The sequence below is a fragment of the Acanthaster planci genome, linkage group LG07, assembly GCF_054643075.1.
Source record: "Acanthaster planci isolate LZ-2023a linkage group LG07, COTS_SCS, whole genome shotgun sequence".
In the NCBI taxonomy this organism is placed as follows: Eukaryota; Metazoa; Echinodermata; class Asteroidea; order Valvatida; family Acanthasteridae; genus Acanthaster; species Acanthaster planci.
In genome coordinates, this window is record NC_141783.1 from 8,653,872 (window position 1) to 8,672,105 (window position 18,234).

The 18,234-nt window shown below is 44.5% G+C and overlaps 2 protein-coding genes across 6 annotated transcripts; one reads left to right on the plus strand and one right to left on the minus strand.

Annotated features, from left to right (window-relative positions):
* The first annotated feature begins 363 nt into the window (after positions 1-363).
* On the plus strand, positions 364-1,128 carry LOC110986053 (uncharacterized). Its single transcript, XM_087139235.1, has one exon. It carries the CDS (start codon positions 364-366, stop codon positions 1,126-1,128), a length of 765 nt encoding a protein of 254 aa, XP_086995361.1.
* Positions 1,129-1,337: 209 nt separating this feature from the next.
* On the minus strand, positions 1,338-18,039 carry slc29a4 (solute carrier family 29 member 4). 5 transcript variants are annotated; one of them, XM_022247645.2, is made up of 9 exons: positions 17,317-18,039; positions 15,256-15,724; positions 13,940-14,078; positions 9,511-9,585; positions 8,452-8,684; positions 7,695-7,899; positions 6,663-6,850; positions 5,600-5,840; positions 1,338-3,108 (listed from the first exon to the last, which is right to left on the minus strand). In XM_022247645.2, exons 2-9 carry the CDS (start codon positions 15,685-15,687, stop codon positions 2,960-2,962), a joined length of 1,662 nt encoding a protein of 553 aa, XP_022103337.2. In that variant the 5' UTR covers positions 15,688-15,724; positions 17,317-18,039; the 3' UTR covers positions 1,338-2,959. The 5 variants fall into 5 exon arrangements, with proteins under 5 accessions (XP_022103337.2, XP_086995358.1, XP_022103338.2 ...); XM_087139232.1 differs by having other exon boundaries at positions 7,803-7,899; positions 15,256-15,823; XM_022247646.2 differs by having other exon boundaries at positions 7,776-7,899; positions 15,256-15,823.
* Between the last annotated feature and the right edge of the window lie 195 nt (positions 18,040-18,234).

Below are 18,234 nucleotides of genomic sequence, written 5' to 3' on the forward strand. Positions count from 1 at the left end.
CGTCTCATTAACTTGTTCAATATCCATTCATCGTTTTTTTAGTGGGGGCACCAAGAGGGGGGGGGGCACGTTCCCCCAGCAACCCTCCTCCCATGGCTACGCCACTGAGTCGATAGCGCTTGTTGTAATGACTCTGTTGCAACACCCCTGTGGCAACATCAGCTAGCGACAGGCAACCTTGGAAGTGATACTGCGTGGAAGCTACACTTCGTCAATGCCACTCGTTTCATAAAAGCACCCACGTACTTCAATTATTTAACATCAATGATAACGGTGCAGGAATCAGTGGTAGGTTGACACTGTACGAACATCATGCAATGTGCACTGATTGGGGACGAGTGACTCTTCTTGCTTTTCAGTCGGATGATGCTGCTTCGTGCCATAATGACTGACAATACTAAGCCCCAAGTGACATTCTGCTTTGTTTTAGTGATTTTAATGAGTTCTCAGCCCATCGAAGGAGCCAAATGCCCACCTGGCTGGCTGGAATGGCGCCAGTCCTGTTATCTTTTACTACCGGACAAAATGAATTGGTATGAGGCCATGGAGGCCTGTGACCGGCCGGGATTAAGCGGCCTTGCTGCGCCCAACTCACCGGACGAGAATGATTTTATCTGGCACTCCATTGTTAAAAACACTGACGGTTTGTGGATTGCCTGTACCGATGTAGTCCAAGAAGGGGTCTGGGTGTGCGGAGGCCAGCCCTTGACTTTTAGCAGTTGGTTTGGGGGCAACCCGAGGAATGACACCCATCTGAACTGCGCCCGGGTGACGGTTTACGGCGCACCCGCTCGGGGCCTGTGGGCCGACGATGTTGCTTGTGGTAGCGCCAACCGCAAACAGGCTGCCTGCGAAATGACGGTCGCTGCGGTACAAATCTACCAAACCTACACCGGTCCCGATGGGCGTGTTCCCCAGGAATGCCTCCACCATCACGACATCAAGAACGTCACGGTGGAGAGCCTCCTTACCTGTGGCTGGGCGTGCCGGGCTGATCCCCGATGCCGCTCCTTCAATCTGTGGCTCATCACCAAAGGAAAGATATGCCAACTCAATGACATTACACGACTTGGAGCTGACGGCGCCGACTTCAAGGCAACCAACAACTGCTTCTACTTCAATTTGTAAAAAGAAGAAGCTAGCATGTCAGGGTAATTACTGTCATCTCGCTGAGTCTTCACATGCAGCTAACAAGGCAAGTTTCATTTGAAATCGGTCGGCAGAAGGCTTTCACCTGAATTTTCAGCTGTGCAGAAAAAACTGTTGCCACCCATGTGCGTTCGTATTGAACAAGACAGAACTCACACTCTCCTTTGTACAAAGACGTTTTGATGTATATAACATCCACAGACTGTCCACAGATCTTGATTTGTTTGGTTACCCAAGAGATTCAGGGGTGTGAGTAGCCACTTCAAATTAAAGCTGAAAACAGCTAGCAAAAAGCTGAAATGTGAAAGGTTCCCATTGTTTTGTGCATACCTGGTGTACAAAAACCGAAATTCAGGGTCAACATCTCAACAAAAAAGCTGAAGTCAGCTAGAAAGTTGAATTCTCACACTCCTGGAGATTTTACCAAATGAAGGTAAAGATATTCTAATCGAGGGTTTCAATTCAGTAAATATCTGCTGATACTCGATACAATTATCTATAGTAATAGCTTTCAAGGAGATCGATCTGTAAACTGTTTGCAGTAGTGTGGCACTTGTCTAATAGACATGGAAAAGCACAATAAAATATGTTTCACGGGATTTTAAAACTTTGAAATGAACCTATTCTTTTAGTACCAATTCTTGATCGTAGTAAAAGTAGCACATTTACCACAAACAGAGGCTTCAAATTTACAGGCAGATTATTATGAATAAGAATGCAGCTCTACCAAGGGAATCTGCTTGCAGACCTTTCAAGTTTCGCACTTTAATTAAAGGAATTCTGGAAACGTTTTCGTTATAAGGCAAAATGTGGTATTTTACTGGGCAAAACCAAGATACCGCAGACAGGTCTTTTCATCGAGTTCGAAAAATGTCTGGCTCTGAGGGAAAAAAAACCACTTGATTGTTATGTCTGTGACTTGAACGCGATTTAATAGGCGAGATTATGGTGACTTGACAAACAGTTTTCGCTTATTTGGTTGTTTGGTTTTGCTTCATTCTGTTTTGTTTTTTGTGTCTTCGATGATGGTCAACTGTTTTGGGATGCAATGAACAACAACCATCTAGCTGCAATTTCTCTTGGCGATTCAAGATGACTTTAGGTTTTAGAGGATACATGAGATGGCTTTTATTTCTGAGATGAATTTCATACTCTGCTTCAATGTATGAGAACTGTTTGACCTCCTTCTGGTGGTAATAATATCATTTACATGTCTTTGTTTTTTTTATAAATTCTAAAGTTGAGGGCGGTATTGCTGTGATGTCATTCGGGGAGAACACTGTTCAGTTTTGAAGTTTTGTGTTTTTGTTGAAGTTGTCGCTCACTGGCTTATTGCTATGTACTTACACAACAATAAACACAACAATGAATGAATCACCCCAAAAGGGGACAGCAAAATAGTAAAATTTTCAGTTGCTTTGGTGTACGTTTTGGACATACCCTTTTCTCCCACAGTAGCATCACAGTTTTGCTCATGACTATGGAAATTTGCATTGGTATAAAAACCACAAAGGTGCCCAAATACCTTTTAAAATAGCACACTACAATCACACATAATTAATGTTACTTAAAACATAAAGGTGTCTTTTTTGGATCAAAGTAGAATGATGCACTGTATTGAGCTTGCATTGTAAAATTAGTGTTATAGCCACTGCCAATGTACCCTGTGTATTAGATTATTTTACAGTTAACTACAGTACGCCATCAGGCTGGCAACATTTGCCTCGTCTAAAGATTAAAATAAATAAAAAAAAAATTAACTCGTCCAGATCAGATTGGGAACTAAACTAGTTTCCAGACCATAACCACATCAGCCAGGGATGTGGGCCTGGGATGTGTTGGCCATGGCCGGGGACACACAGCTGACAGCCGGCATGGACCCCAGCAGGTAGTTCAACAGGTAGGCCGTGGCCGAGCCTGTCGTCAGGCCGACATTGTAAGAGAGCGTCATTATATTGCCTGTAGAGAGGGAGAGCGCAAAGGGGGAGATTGACAACGGATAATTATTCCTCTCAAAACCTTTGTGATTCTAACCATCAAAACCAACCATCCGGCATCCCAGGCGTGACATTAATTTCCACGGAATACGTACGTATGCACGTACAGGCACTGCTTCACACCCGGTCCGGTTCTACGGGATCGAAACCAAGGGCGTGGCTAAATTAATCCTTTATAGGAGTGTGACCGTGACATTTACACTGTCGATTGAGATCCCGCTGGGCCAAGGTGGCCTAGCAAACAAGCACAGGAAATCACCGCAGTCATTCATTTTGCATCTGTAACAAAGAGTTTTCGCAGTCAAGTCGGCATGTTCATTTCGTTTGCGGTAATTGCCAAATAGAAACGCACTGTGAATTACTTTCTATAAGTCACTAAATTATTTGCAATTTGGCAGGACAGCGGCTGAGATTTCTCCCGCAGGCGGGCGAAGTAATTTACAAGAATAATTCAGTAGGACTGCCTGAAGCTTCGAAATCAAACTGCCATGAGATGTTATGAAAATATCAGGGTGATGCCTAAATCTTCAACCCCCTGGGGGATTCAACGTGCACTCAAAATACGCCCTAGGATTTGCATTACTTGAATAATTCATGAATCCGTTTTTCGCTTTCCATTCGTGACTCAGTTCTTTCCTATAGGGCCTACTGGCCAAACACTCTGCCAGGCTGACATATGCACACATGCCGTCTTCAGAACAGACACATTACATGAACAGCAGGCGGCACGTGACAATTTGGAGCATTCTCTCCATGCTCCAACAGTTAGGCTACATACATACTGTCCTTCGAGGCCTGTCCTCAGAATGTGCCTCGCAGGATTAAGAATGGTCGACGACGTTATTTGTCTCTGCACTTGAATAGTAAGAACTGTACCTCGAAACAACTGGGTAAAGTCAGGAATTTTGGCTTTCCAAGTTTTTTTGGGGGGGGGGGCGGGGGTCACGGGGTGGAAGTACTCCTCAACTTCGCTGCAATTTTTATTCTACCTTTTCACGACCGTCGCGCCAACGGTGCCTGACCTCAGCCATTCACTGCGCAAACCTGAGGTGAACGCCGAATATAGAATATGAAACCTACATTTTCCCATTCGCTGTACAAAATGTCCAACATCCAGCTGAAGTGTGACCCGATTATTTGTGGTACAAATGTAGACTTTGTGGATGTGAAATGTCTGCCATCCAACTAACTTCACCGTTTTTGTAAAATAACTGGCGCCAAATATTCGCATAGAGGGCGCTATGGCCAATCTTTGGTTTCTGTCCCAACTACGAATGGAACGATTCATAACTACAACAGCCATGCAGTTGATGTGGCAACTCCGCAGCTGGATAGTCCCTACAACTATTTTTTCCAAATCTCTGCTTCACCATTACCAGAGATTCATAAAATACCCATTCTGAAAGGTGGCGCTGTGTACGTAGTTACGCCCACGCGCAGTATATGAAATATATACTACGTAGCCGTGCTACATGAGAAACATGCCTCTGCTTTAATGCCCGACTGTAGTAGCAACATGGCTAACGTTTAGTCAAACAGTTCAATTGAATTTAGAAGTCTCAAAGCAACACAAACCATATACATGCACAAAAATCCAGCCCTCTGTGATACTCTAAATGACACTCACAAACGTATGAGTACATAGGGTCTACACATAGTCTGTCGACAGTCAACAATAGGCACATTGCCACTGATGCATAAGGGTCTGTGAACTTCGTCGCCATCTGAAAATCTTTAAGCTCTATGCAAACTTTGAAACAGCACTCAATCGACAGTATTTGCAAATTTTACAGCTCGACGGCTATTTCCACGAGAACTGACCTTGAAACTCAGCCAGTTGTTCAGTCATTGTCCTGAGATGAACATATTATTGCCCCTACAGTGAAATTTTTGTAGGCAATACCGGTACAATTGTTTTTTGTCAACATTTCTGGCAAAACTGGCAAATAAACTCATGGATTGATCTTTCATGCAGGCTTTTTGTAATTTACTTCTTTTTAACGTATACAAGAATATGACTTCATGTAACTCTGTGCAAACTTCATGGAACCCCGCTGTCGTGAGTTGGGCATGCCAAGCTGCAGACGTTTCACATTTCTGGCAATATATTCATCCATGACTTCGTCTCTTGTGAGGAAAACGCTTGCGGGCTTATGAAGTCGAGGCCATAACAAGTTTCTTCACAAGTCCGGTCACGAGTACTTTCGCAAAACCAGTGGTGAAGTGGCATTGTAACAGCTTATGCCTTAAGACAAGGTGGCTTGTGGTGGACGTGTGATGGACTCAAGAGGACTTGTCATGGGCTCAACTACACACAACTGTGGTGCCAGGATTCTGTCGTTGGGACCTAATGAAACGAGGCGTCCAACATCAGCGTGTTTACTTCGACCCCAATTCAATTGAGGTATATATCTTAACTTGGTATAAGTGATCAATTAAATGGAAGCCATTACCTGCCAACTCTTTCTTGCTTTCGCTGACCCTGGCCGGAGCCATGATCATGGGCACGCTGCCAAAGTACCCGTTGGTGATGCCCAGGAGCCCCGAGAAGACCATCGACCAGGCTTCGTGGGACAAGATCGGCCGGTTCCGGGGTGCCACACACAGGACCATGAGCGGAATGATGACCAAGCGAAGGGCCTCGGCGAGGACCAGTTTACGGGTGGACCACTCATACGGGATAGCACCGATTATCTAGACCGTGAAAGAGTCAGGCAAACGAACATTTTCTTGAAATGAAAAAGGGCTTAAAAATAGAAGAGAACTACCAAGGCCTTGGAAGGAAATGATCTTATTCGCCGGTTAACTTTGATAAAACATGATCAACTTTTGAAATTCCCACAGCATGTAGGCAGTATGTGGGCTGACTATAAAAATACAGAGGAAAAATATCAACCCAATTTGCAATTACAACGTACAATGTACGAAGAATGACCGAATTCGAGGATCTGGGACTAACACTTTGTGTTTCAGGCCGGGTTGGATGAAAGGAAACAATAGCTGGACACCGTGGTAATTTCAGTTACCTTTCAGAACTGTCATAAGAAGGGCCTTTGCCCAGTGGCTGACCTAATGGGGGCTCAGCTCAACCATTTAAAAAAAATTTCATTACTTTTTTACATCTGAAACAGGAAAAGCTACTATACACCTACATCTTTGACCTTTTTTTTGGGGGGGGGGGTAAATTTTGGTCCAAGCCCCACCTACGATAAAACCTGGGTGCGCCAATACCAATGTACTTCGCTGTTTCTTCACTTTATACACAGTGACATTTGATTGTGGTTCATTCCTCTGCACTCGTTTTTAAAGATAAGATGCATTCAGTGACGCTATCAACCATCCAGGTTGCTCTTTAGGCATAGATGGAATCCAAAATTCATATAGCAAAACACAACCGAAACTCCGTTCCAAAGTGATACTGAACTTAAAAAAATTCTTGTATAGAGCTATACCTCTCTTCATCGGCTCGACAGTCAATCTTACAAACTTTTCACGTTCTCGCTGTTTAAGTAATACCTTTCCGCAAAAGTCGGTTGCATTGAAGATGGCCATCAGAATGACGGGCATCCAGCCTCTGAGATCGCAACTAACAACCTCAGACTCGATCCCCGGAAAGAGGCACAGGGTTACGAAGTACGCCAGACCAATGGAAAGCATGTGGGGCCACAGCGTACGGGCTATTTCGCGTCTCATCGCCAGGCCTCCTGTATTGTGTAATATGAACAAAAAATGCTTTGACTCCATTAAACTAAACGGGGGAAAGATATTAGCGTGTACGCAGCGAAGCGAGACGCAGCCTGGATGATGGCACCCACAGGGAATTTCTATCGAGCTGGATGAGGCTGGCGTGAACTTACCACTGAGATCTCGGGGTCATGGCAGCACACCATACTGAACAGGCCAGCATTTACTCACTTGTTCCCGATACCCACAAAGGTGTCATCTAAAACTACCATGAGGCAAAGATCAGAACCTCTGCGTTCAACCTTGAACTCAAATCACTTTTCTCCAGCACTCAGGGCCGCGCATGATTCGCATGTGAAGGGACCAACCTCAGGTCTGCCAACAAGGTAAAAATAGAAACTGTCCAGTACTGAAGACCAAATGTGAGGCCTGTTGCTTTCCACGACCAGTGCTCTGAATTTCTTGCACCGAACGTTTTGAGTTTGGTAAGTTTAGAGACGAGTCCTACAAGTCTCGGTGAAGTTATGATCAAAGCAAGGGCAAGGAAGCCTCGTAAGGTGACTAAAATAAAATGTCACCACAAAATGACCATAAAGGCATGGCTATTACATGTAAGTTAGTGATTTCAAAACGTAATAAAATGTTTTCTTGGTATACTTTCTGCTACAGGTGGCCTTTGTATTTGTCACACCTACACATCAATCGTCCGCAACTGGCGATGTGTGTCGTTAAACATATCTACATACATGTATATATGTGTAATAAATTCAGTCCAGTAACAGGTCTTAGTAACAGTATAACTGGTGTAAAAGTTTTGCCCTTTTTTTGAAAGGAAAAAAAATGTATGACTGAGTTTCTGCTTACTTTTCAAAGCGCGCGCTTTGCATAGAAACCGGTCGTAAGCTTTCACCTCGGGAAACTCTATCTCAAAGCTGGTCTCCTCACCAAAGAAACCGCGTGGTGGCGCCCTACCGTTCGTATGTGTGGTCTGGCTTTGGTTGCAACCGTCAGTGGGCGACGGAAGATATTCTTGGGTAAATTCTGCCGATGCCTCGTTCTCGTTAGAAAGCTATGGAAAGGATGGGGAAAAACTTGGGTTGTAAAGACACTGTCAACTTATGTCAAGGGCTGCTACTTATCGTGGCTCAAATCGAATGATTCAGATTCTAACACTTGTAATTGTCGTGGTCGGGTGGGCTTTTATTTAAACTGAAATGTCCTTTTTCGTATTTCTTTAACTACTCTGTCTGTTAATTAACACGGCATTATAAGCATTCTGGCATAGCCTTCAGGCACTCTGCGTGCTGTATGTGTGTGGAGACTGCCTTACATATTAATAGTCTAAAGGGGCGAATCTTACCTCCACTGGTGTTTGGCATGAGTAGAAAGTTCATTGAGAGTTGCAGAAGCAGATTTGCAGTGCAATGGTGAGCGAGGCTGAACTGAACAGGAAATAAGTGGGGCGGGGCTAGAGGCCTAATAGGATTAAGCATAGGGCACTGGAAGAGCCACGACCCTTGACTCCACCTCTGAAAGAGGATGGGGTTGATAGGCCTGGGCTGGGCAGATGGCTGGGAGGAAAGGGGTTAGCACGGGGCAAGGGATCAACAGGGGAGCGTACTTGATTGTAACGGTTCACCCAGCGCGCCTGGTCTTCGACGCTTTCCTCCCGGCGCGAGCAGGCCGTCATATAATATCTCACGAAGTCCGTCCGCCGGGCCAAGTGATGGGTCAGCAGGCAGACCAGCACCATGGCAGCAGACATTACGAAGAAGGTCAGGGTGTTGATCTTCTCGTCGTGCACCAGGAGCTTGGTGATGATGCGGTTGAGGGAGGTGAGGAGACCCGCCGCACCTGCGAATATACGGAAACCGGACCTGATTTACACGATGCCACGGTTACATCACGGTGCATGATAATATACGAGGTACCGCCGGCTGTCAGGACCGAAGAAACCCCTTATCAAGTTCTATTCGCTCGTCATTGTTTCCAGGAGGTGGACCTATGGGCCCCGAGCGGACGAGAGGGCGCAATTTTCATAGCAACAGAGTCTCCTTTGGTAGGAAATAAGAACTGCGACGTGTTTTCGCAAAATACATGCAAAGTAGGGGTGTAGGGATGTCAACCTTTCTCCGTAGTGGACTGTGAAAGAGGGCGCGCATGATAATTAATGGTTAAGCCACTGATCTCCAGTATAAATCAACGGGCACCAACGGGATAGCCTGCCTCTTGGTACATGTTACTTTTAACAACAGTTCCAAGTTGGGGACTTGGCCATGTAGAATTAAAGGCCGTCAGTGCATTTACCAAACAAATTCTTTTCAATCGGGTTTAATTATAACCATTATTAACAAATACCTGAGACATTTACCCATTGCTGTTAATCAAAACCGTATCATGTGACCAGTCTTAAACGATTGATAAAGCACAAGCCTTCGACTCCGGTTATTATCAGCTTCCAAAATCCAGGCCGGTCTCAAACGTACTGGCCAAGTAAGTATTTGGTTCCTTACAACATGAAAAAAATTACTAAGTTGTTGGACCGTTTTCCAGAAAGAAATTCAAGAGGACACGCAACAACAAAAATGAAAAATTATATTAAAACTACAAAACAACACGAGCTTGAGAGAGTGTGAATTTTATACCAAGGAGCTACTTAGAGAAAATATAATGAGCGTACTTTCCCCAGTCATGACGGCCTGTGTGAATCGCCTCGGTAACATCCCGGCGTAGCCATAGAAACTGGACTGCTGCACTGGAAGAAAGAGGACAGGTATCGTCAACAAGACGTTACAAAATACAACATTCTAGGTTGCACAAGAAGACAAAGTCTTCAAAACCACAAACTGTTTTCAACATGCTGGAAACAAACGTAGAAATCTGTGTTTCTAATCACAATGACAGGACGTACTTGTTGATTTTAATAACGTCTGTTTTTAGTCAGTGGTTAGTGCTCGCCGATATGAGCCTTCAATCAAGATACGACAGTATTGGACAGGATAAGGTCAGCTAACGGAAAAGCCGAGTGTCAAAATCAAAGATGCTTGCTGTGATTGTCCTAACCGATATGTGGTACATAATCTACGCATATTCCTCGACTAGTTGCACAATTTTGTTTATAACATATTAGGTGATCATGAGGTGATCACCAAGAGCGATCCATTTTACCTAACAGCCAAATTTTAACCAAAGGCAACAAACGCTAATGAAGAACATCAATTGCTTCATGTGTGTAATTGCTGACCGAGTGGGCATGGCTTCACTGGCTGCGCGTTTGATACTTGCGATTTTACTCTCTCACAAGGCCCGTTTTTAATTTCCATACGGCCAACGATAATGTCTGGAAAGCAATTATAACGAAACAAACCATGTTGGAAACGGTATACGGGTAATGACGCCACGGTGTTGTAGGCACAGCCTGGGCAGGACTTGTTGATCTAGCTCCACATTGTGTACACTGTAACAAGAGTGTATCGCTGCGGGGGTAAAGCCCGACGTATACTCCCCCTGGCAATCAAAATTGCTTCGGATTTTATTGCCCCATCGAGAGCGTTTTGGCGAGGAAAGAAAATGCACGATTTCCGGAGGGCGTTGTGATCGTTGTCTGCTTGACGTACCATGAATGCAGTAAAAACTGACATGTTATTATACCCAGAAAATCTGATTCAATAACTTGTCGAGACGGGATGTTATCAAATTATACGCGATCGTGAGACGATGAGGGTTAGTTTCAGACAAGATTGTATGAGCCCTACAGATAACATCAACAGCTAGGTAGGGTATCATGAACGAAGTGCTCCGGTGGGGGGGAAATAATTAATTTTGGTGTCATATTGTGAATGAAAAACAAAAGGTTTCGTCTTGAAATTACTATTTCCAAGAGTGTAACTGAGTATTTATCTCGTAAAGAATATGTAAACCTCCATCTTTGAAATCTGTACCACCACACACTGGTATATAGAAAGAATAAATCTACAAAATAAAAAGTGAATTTCGTTCAAAATCAACAGATTTACAGAATTGAGGGTACAGCGTATATACATATTTGAATTTTAACCTAATTTGTTTTCTCTCCACGAAATGCAACTTTGAAATTTTGCTCCGGAAATTCCATGTCAATCTTGCTTGTAAACCTATTCAATGTGAGAAAAAACTGCTATGTTAATACCAATACAGTCCTACTCAAGGCCCGTTCATACTTAGCGCAAAAGTGAATACAAACTTGGATTTGTGACGTCAGATCAATTATTCGCATAGCAAATTCGTAAAAGTTGAACACATTTCAACCCAAGCGAAATTTTGCTTCACAGTCGGATTCGCGTTCAGTATGAACCAGCCTTAACACAGCAAGCAGTGTGCATGTCCCAGAAAAAACCGCTCATTCCACTAGAATGATGATCGAAACCATTTACACGACTCGGTTTTGTAATCACGGGCTTTGTGGACGTGGATGCAAGCACGTTCTCCCAGAATCGAGCGGCCGCAAAATTAATGTTTGATCAGGAACGCAGATAAAAACACAGCGAAATCAAAGGAGTGCAGACGCCAGGCGATATGTGTACATACGGAACAATGCGCAGTTATCAAGACGGATCACACGGTATAGGCCCCCCCACTTTCCCGCTATCTAAGTTCTCCAAACCTACTCTGACATGGGCAACACGATCAAACCCCTAGATGAGGTGATCAATATAAGGGCCTATACTCCAAAAGTAATGCAAAGCATTTTTCAAATTGTTTGTCATTTCATCGATGAATTGTCAGAAAACCACACCTCGATATCACGCCTGGAGAAAGTTCTGCGGAAAATGATTTTTCTTGTCCCCGATTTTTGGACTAAACGAAGCTGAAGAGACTGCTTTTATAACTTTGATGCTCAAATGTGACCTCCCTTAAATGTGATTAAGGGAGGTCGTTAAAATCAAATCAGTTTGAGTGCGGACAACATGTTTGGATTTTGTACAGGGTCAATGCTTCTTCGCGCCAGACACACAAGTCATCTAAAAAGCGGCGCAGAGGGCGGTATCAAATTTTCCAATAAAGACTCGGACAAACATTAAACAGAGAAACAAATCATAACTGATTTCATAGCGATCATTGACTATATAAGGATTCATTGAATGTACTGATACTGGCAAACCTTCAGCTGAACCTAAAGTTGTACTCCATGCAGTTTTCATTGACTGCAAAGTCAGCTTCGAGCTACGTTGAGTGGAACCACAAGGCACCACTGATTAGCCCCTCACCACCACTGAGATTTTCAAATCAGTGAAATGTCCGGGTAATTAAGTCCGCTGCCGACGATTCATTTCAGATGGATTCACGTCTGGATCGTGCGTGGCCCGTATTGAATGCCACTTTGGGACCCGATCAGGTGTAATTAATCCCACAGAGAGACCCTTCGACACAAAAACATTTTGCCCCAGGGAGGCCATTTGACAGAGAAGAGTTTTCTCTGCCGACCACTGCATCAGTAAAACCAGACCAGAGGTGAATCTTGGAGGACTGATGGGTTATTGGTAGGTCTTTGCCTTAAAAATCTGATTTTTTTATCCGCGGGCAAATGCAGAAAAGCAGATGAGATAACATGCATAATAAACCGACTGACTGCGGAATGGCAGCGCGCACTCTGTGTATTTAATTAAAGTAGTTCGGATATTAGATGTCACAGAAGACGAGTGACCTTTAGGGTTGATATTTCTCTGTGGGATCTCTGTATTCTGTACGTCATGTAACTAAAAACGCATGCAGATCCAAACAACTGAAGCCCCAGGCTAGAAACGGTGAATTCCACATCTCGCGTGCTGCAGGAGACCCGAGGTATAGGCCCGTGTAGGACTACCATAAGCCACATTGCACATTAATGCTTAACACCCCCCCCCCCAATTTCCTGCGCCGAATCAGCTCTGCTTATTTTTGTGTGAGGTGTGTTGTTCTTACAGGCCACTGTACAGAGAATAGCACCTCTTCCTCAACAATACGGGCACCAACCACTTCGCGACTGATGAAACCGTAGCTGGCAAAGGCCCCTATCCTTTCCCGGTGAGTCTATACGGACCATGTTCTCTTACCTCAGTTTCCCAGCGCCAGCCAATCAGGCGACACAGGAAATAGAACCCAGGCGAACGAATCGATATTGGCTCAGACACCACAGCAACCGAGATCCGTTGCCCCTCGCATACGCAGCCGCTTACATTTCCCCGAGTAACTTCTTTTTCTTTTTTGTTGGGGGGGGGGGCGATTTCTCAACATGTGCTTGCCTGGAGCGGTATTAATTTTGTAAAGCCCCTCCATTCCCTCCCCTGTGTAAAAATGCCAAAGAATAAAAAAAAAATCTGGGCCGGATTCAATGATTAGACAAGACGGGCAACCTTTCCGGAGCAAGGCTGTGTGGGAGCAAACAGAGTCAGCTGGTTTGGAGCGGGGAATTGTAATTAGCTACTGCAGGGGGTGCAGGGATCCTCGTCGGGAAAAAAATGCAATGCTTCACTGCGAAAGGAACGACGCTGTCGCTAAATGACTCGTCTCGATTTATGAGGACAATCGGCACACGGTTCAACTTATTGCGAACGTAATTATGACTATAAGATTTAGCCATTTTAAATCATTGATTGTCACACGACCGTTATACGACAAGGAACTGAAGAAGAACAAGATGTCCCACAAACTTCAATATGCCATTAGACGTATAATATTGAAACAGACACTTCTATACTTTTCAATCTTTGGACCAAAGAAGTTGATATACTCTGAATCGGGGAAGGGAAAAGCTTTGTAATTCCTGTCAAAACCGGGCATCATTCATTCAGAGCACCAGGAGGTATACCCTGCTCCCCACACGTAATGCAACTAACGGGGTTCATTCCCCAGATGCTGTCCGTACTTACTATATTACACAGATTCAGATACATTGGATCGATAAGGTGGCACCAAAGCACCGAACCGGTTCTTTCATACAGATTTTGGTTTATGGGCCATGACCTCAGCGCACATCTTGTGAAATGCCAACCCTGTATTTAGGCCACGACATTTACAGAGGGAGCTCGACCGTAATGCTTGCCGGCCTTTCTAAAGTTAACTCAACACAGCTTTTCGGTGCAGTAGCATACCTGTGCATCCGAGGGAAACCATGGCAACGGCAGCAAGGATGACAAAATAGCCAGTCCCTGGGGAAAACACCTCCAATCCAACCTCGAAAATCGCGACCAGGGAGAGCGCCACGAAGGCTACGACGTATCCAAAGGTCACCTGAAGAATGAACAAATTGGCATCCGAATTAAAAATTTAAGAAGACAGGGAAGAAATATTCGAACAAGTCATAAATAAGACTATGCAGGCTCAACTGTGACTCGTTTAAAGTTCATTTTGGCGTCATGCATCTGGACTTCAGAGTGTGCACAAAATGTACAAATATCTCTGTATATAGTCGCACTCGAAAATCTGTCCAACGAGACAAATTTGTGGCAAAAATCAACTCTGATATAAGAAAAAGTTAACACTGCCTGTCTCTTTTCAACGAGTAAATGCGCCTATAGTGTTATTAGGAAACAAGCTGTATTGAAAGCCATTCTAATAACAACGCTCTTGGAGAGGTGGTGTACGCGCGTTACGTGTCTCTTCGACAAACACAGGTGTCATGATCTGCCCAAAATGCTAGCCGGGGTCAAGCGAAGGGGCACGCGGGCGAGTGCAGCGCCACCGCAGTCACGGCATCTCCTCGGATTAGGACAGACTAGTGTGGTTCCCTACCCAAGGATTCCCCGTCGACTCTTGATAAAAAATCTTAGGTCAGGCATCACCCACAGATATAAATAGATATGGCGCAAGGGTCAGGGGTCACAAGTTGAGAGCCTGGGTGTTTTTGATTTCATCACAGTGGTGCACCCTCTATGCGTGGGCATTTAGTCGCCGTCGTGTCCTGATTCTTCCTAGATTCTCCTCAAGGGAGATTACCGAGGAGACCTTCGATTTCAATGTAAAGTAAAATAATGTAGGATCAACAGCTGCCACTAGGATAGATACGGGCATGACGGGAGTTTACCGAACATCAACGGTACCATCCGAACATGCCGAATATAGACGGGACGACTTCGGAATATTTTGGATATTTCCGGAAAACGGGAGGAATTCCTCCAGTCTTGGTCAAGTCAGAATCATCGCGTCTGGCCTCCAGACTAAGGACAGACTTCCAAGTTTTAGGTGGCAGCCGACATGTTTTTCTAAACATTTTAATGTCTCATGAGTAAATGTCTCAAATCTTGTTGATCTTCCAGATTTCTCTACTCTGCATGAGGATTCTGGGAACATTGGGAAACCATGCATGGATGCATATCGCGTAAGATGAAAAAGAAATACGTCCAGGGAAGCATATCACTCATTGTAATGTCAAGGACATTTGTTGTGGCGTTAAGACAATGAAACGTACCCGGACATGCAGTGAGAAACTTTCCACCAGTGCGTTGTTCAAAAACACCGCCACGAACGCTACCACGATGTAGGTAAGGCTCATGTCGAACACGATGGTACTCCGAGGGTACTTGTCCAGGAAGTAATCCACGGCGGTGATGAAACTGTTGTAGGGCAGCAGGAACCCTATACCGGCCAGCAACAGGGAGGCATAAATGACGTTGCAGCGGTCTCGTGGATGGACCACGCGGATGGACGAGCCCGTCATCAGGTCGCCACTGCCGCTGTCGTCCGAGGAGTTATCGGTGCGGCGGGTAGACGACGCAGCGTCGTCCCGGACATCGTAGTGGCGGAACGGGCGAGATTCCATGTTGTCTGGTGCAATCAGCCCCGCCGTGTCGCGACTATTGATGAAGACGTCGTCGAGTTGCGACATGCTGGATGGCGGCATGCAGAAGGCACTATCTTTTAATTTTATTAAGTTGATCCTGTAATTTCAAGGAAGTACTTAGTCATTGATTTCCCTTTAACGAAGCTGTAATAATTCCTTCAGTACTGAATTGCAGGTTGTCGCTTTTTTGTAGAACCTGCTGGAGAAAAGATGCATGTTAATCAAACAGAGACATGACGGCATGGCAATTTCATTTGAATATGATGGTATAGACTTACAAAATCAACCATGATTCATCGTTTGTACTGTGTTCCATGAGGCACACTGACCTCAAAAGAGCGGAGTCCCCCCTTAATTTTTGACCCGTTGTCGGCACCAAACATATTAATTTTTTCCACGGCCAGCACGAATGAATTTTAGGTGTCTTGTACATGTCTTGATATAATACTTTGTATAAAATTCGATATACTTATAGAGTTTCGAATAATATGGATTTCACTGACCAGGCAATGGAAAATACGTCTCGTTTACACATTCAACATCATATTCACACATTTACAAATGCTCCCAATAAGTTTTACTTAAGTTGTGCAATATTAACATGGATGTCTGATTCAAGGAACATAACCGAATATGATTATGTTTATTACCTGGCCAATATTGGCTACAACTCCCACCCTTCCCATGTAAAAAGGGTCTTCGTAAAGACATGCTCCTTTAGGCTTGACGGCAAACAGCCACACAGCGCGTACGACAAACAGGTACGGCGTGACAAAGATTGCGGGAAGCGATGATTCAAGGATGGCGAGAAAGATTGGCGCATAATACACCAGCATACAATAGCAAGCTACAAGGACTATCATAATTGACAAATCATTCATTCACAATTGTATCTAATCCTTCTGCAAGTAGTGTCAAAGTTGCATGTCAGTGGTGCGTTGAGACAGTCTGTAGGCAGCGATGCAAATGAAGCGCCTATGATAATTGGGCTCTAAAGGACGTTTGTTAGTCTCCTCGACCTGGCACTGGCCAGGAATGTAAGTACCGATCGGATAGGATGATTCCAATCAAGTGTCACTTAAAGGTGACAGGAACGGATCAGAATTTACATTTTATTACCACGTGCCTGTTGGCGAACAAAAATGCACCCGCATTGTATACCCTTCTCAGACGAGGACTTGCGCTGAGTCATACACAGTCGTTTGGTGCATTGCTTATCACAACCCATAAATATCACAAATCCCACGGAAGTGGATCCAGATGACAGAAATCCCACAGAAGTGGATCAAGGAGAGGGGCAAGGAGATTTCTTTCACCATTTTCCTTTTAATCCGAGTTTGCCTTTCTTTTACTCGGGAAGAAATTCTAATCGAACGACCTTGGGTAATTATTACAGAACATGAAGATATTCAGTCGATGCCTTATGTGTCCCAATCACGGGGACAGGATGGTACGCGCTGAAATTGAAATGGTTTCCACAATGGAAATAACGAACTACCTAATACCTCCTACCAAAAAGTACTGGCTTTTTCGTAAACATAGTCTTTTGGTGAACAGAGACCTATCGAGCATCATTGTTTTCTTTTGGTAAAGATTTGTAATTTGAAATACCCCACCTTATCCTTTGCTGTGCCTTCCTCAGTTCATCCTAACCAAAAACAAAACAAAACATTACAAAACAAAGCTTACCTTTGATGACATCAAGCTATGAGTTCATCACTCTATACGCTGACATGCCTTTGGGGCTGTGAACCGTACACCTTCAATTCTTGTCCATGAATTAACCAGATATTAATCATGCAGACGTAATTGGAGGTTACGGGCCTTGTGTGAGTACATCTAAGCGAATTGCAATCACTGTGTGGAGTCTAATGGAGTGCCGAGGAGAAACCAGCAACGGCCGACTGGCCATGCGGTGTCATCTTTGGCAAGGCCTCGTCATCAGCGTGCGCTGGACACGTTGCCCGGTCAGTTATCGCACCCGAAGAACTGCAAGCATCTCATCAGCCACTTGCTGCACTCCGTAAATTATACACCAAGTTAAGTGTGTTGGCTCCCACCAAATAATTTGTTAATGGGTCCATCATATTCCATTCCGTCTGACAATCTATTTAGACGCTGGATCAATGATGCTGAATAAAAGGCAGCGGGACACGTCCTATAACATCCGTCTTGGTGTCAAACGGCGTGCCTCAAGTGCCAATCCTGGTTGGTTACCTTGAAGCACCACTTCGGCTTGATAGCATCTGCATGCATTAATAATGTGGGATGCTCCGGGATGATGTCTTCATTGGTGTCTGTGAGTCCGAGACTCTAAGGCTATCACACTGACATGTAGCTTTGAAGCTCCAGTAGATCCTCCCCGCCAAATGTCTTCTGTGAGGTTAATACGGTGATATCGATGACGTCACGTCACCAGCTGCTGGCCAATACGCGGATAAAGGAAGATGAAAAAAAAGATGAAAGGGCGTTTGCCTACGCACATCTTCGACGGCTGTTGCATGCGTGAAGGGAACAGCTGAACTCGAACTGTCTTCTCATAATGTAGCGTGATCATTACCAGCGAACACAAAAAAGCAGTGAGGACAAGATAATTTCCTGACAGAT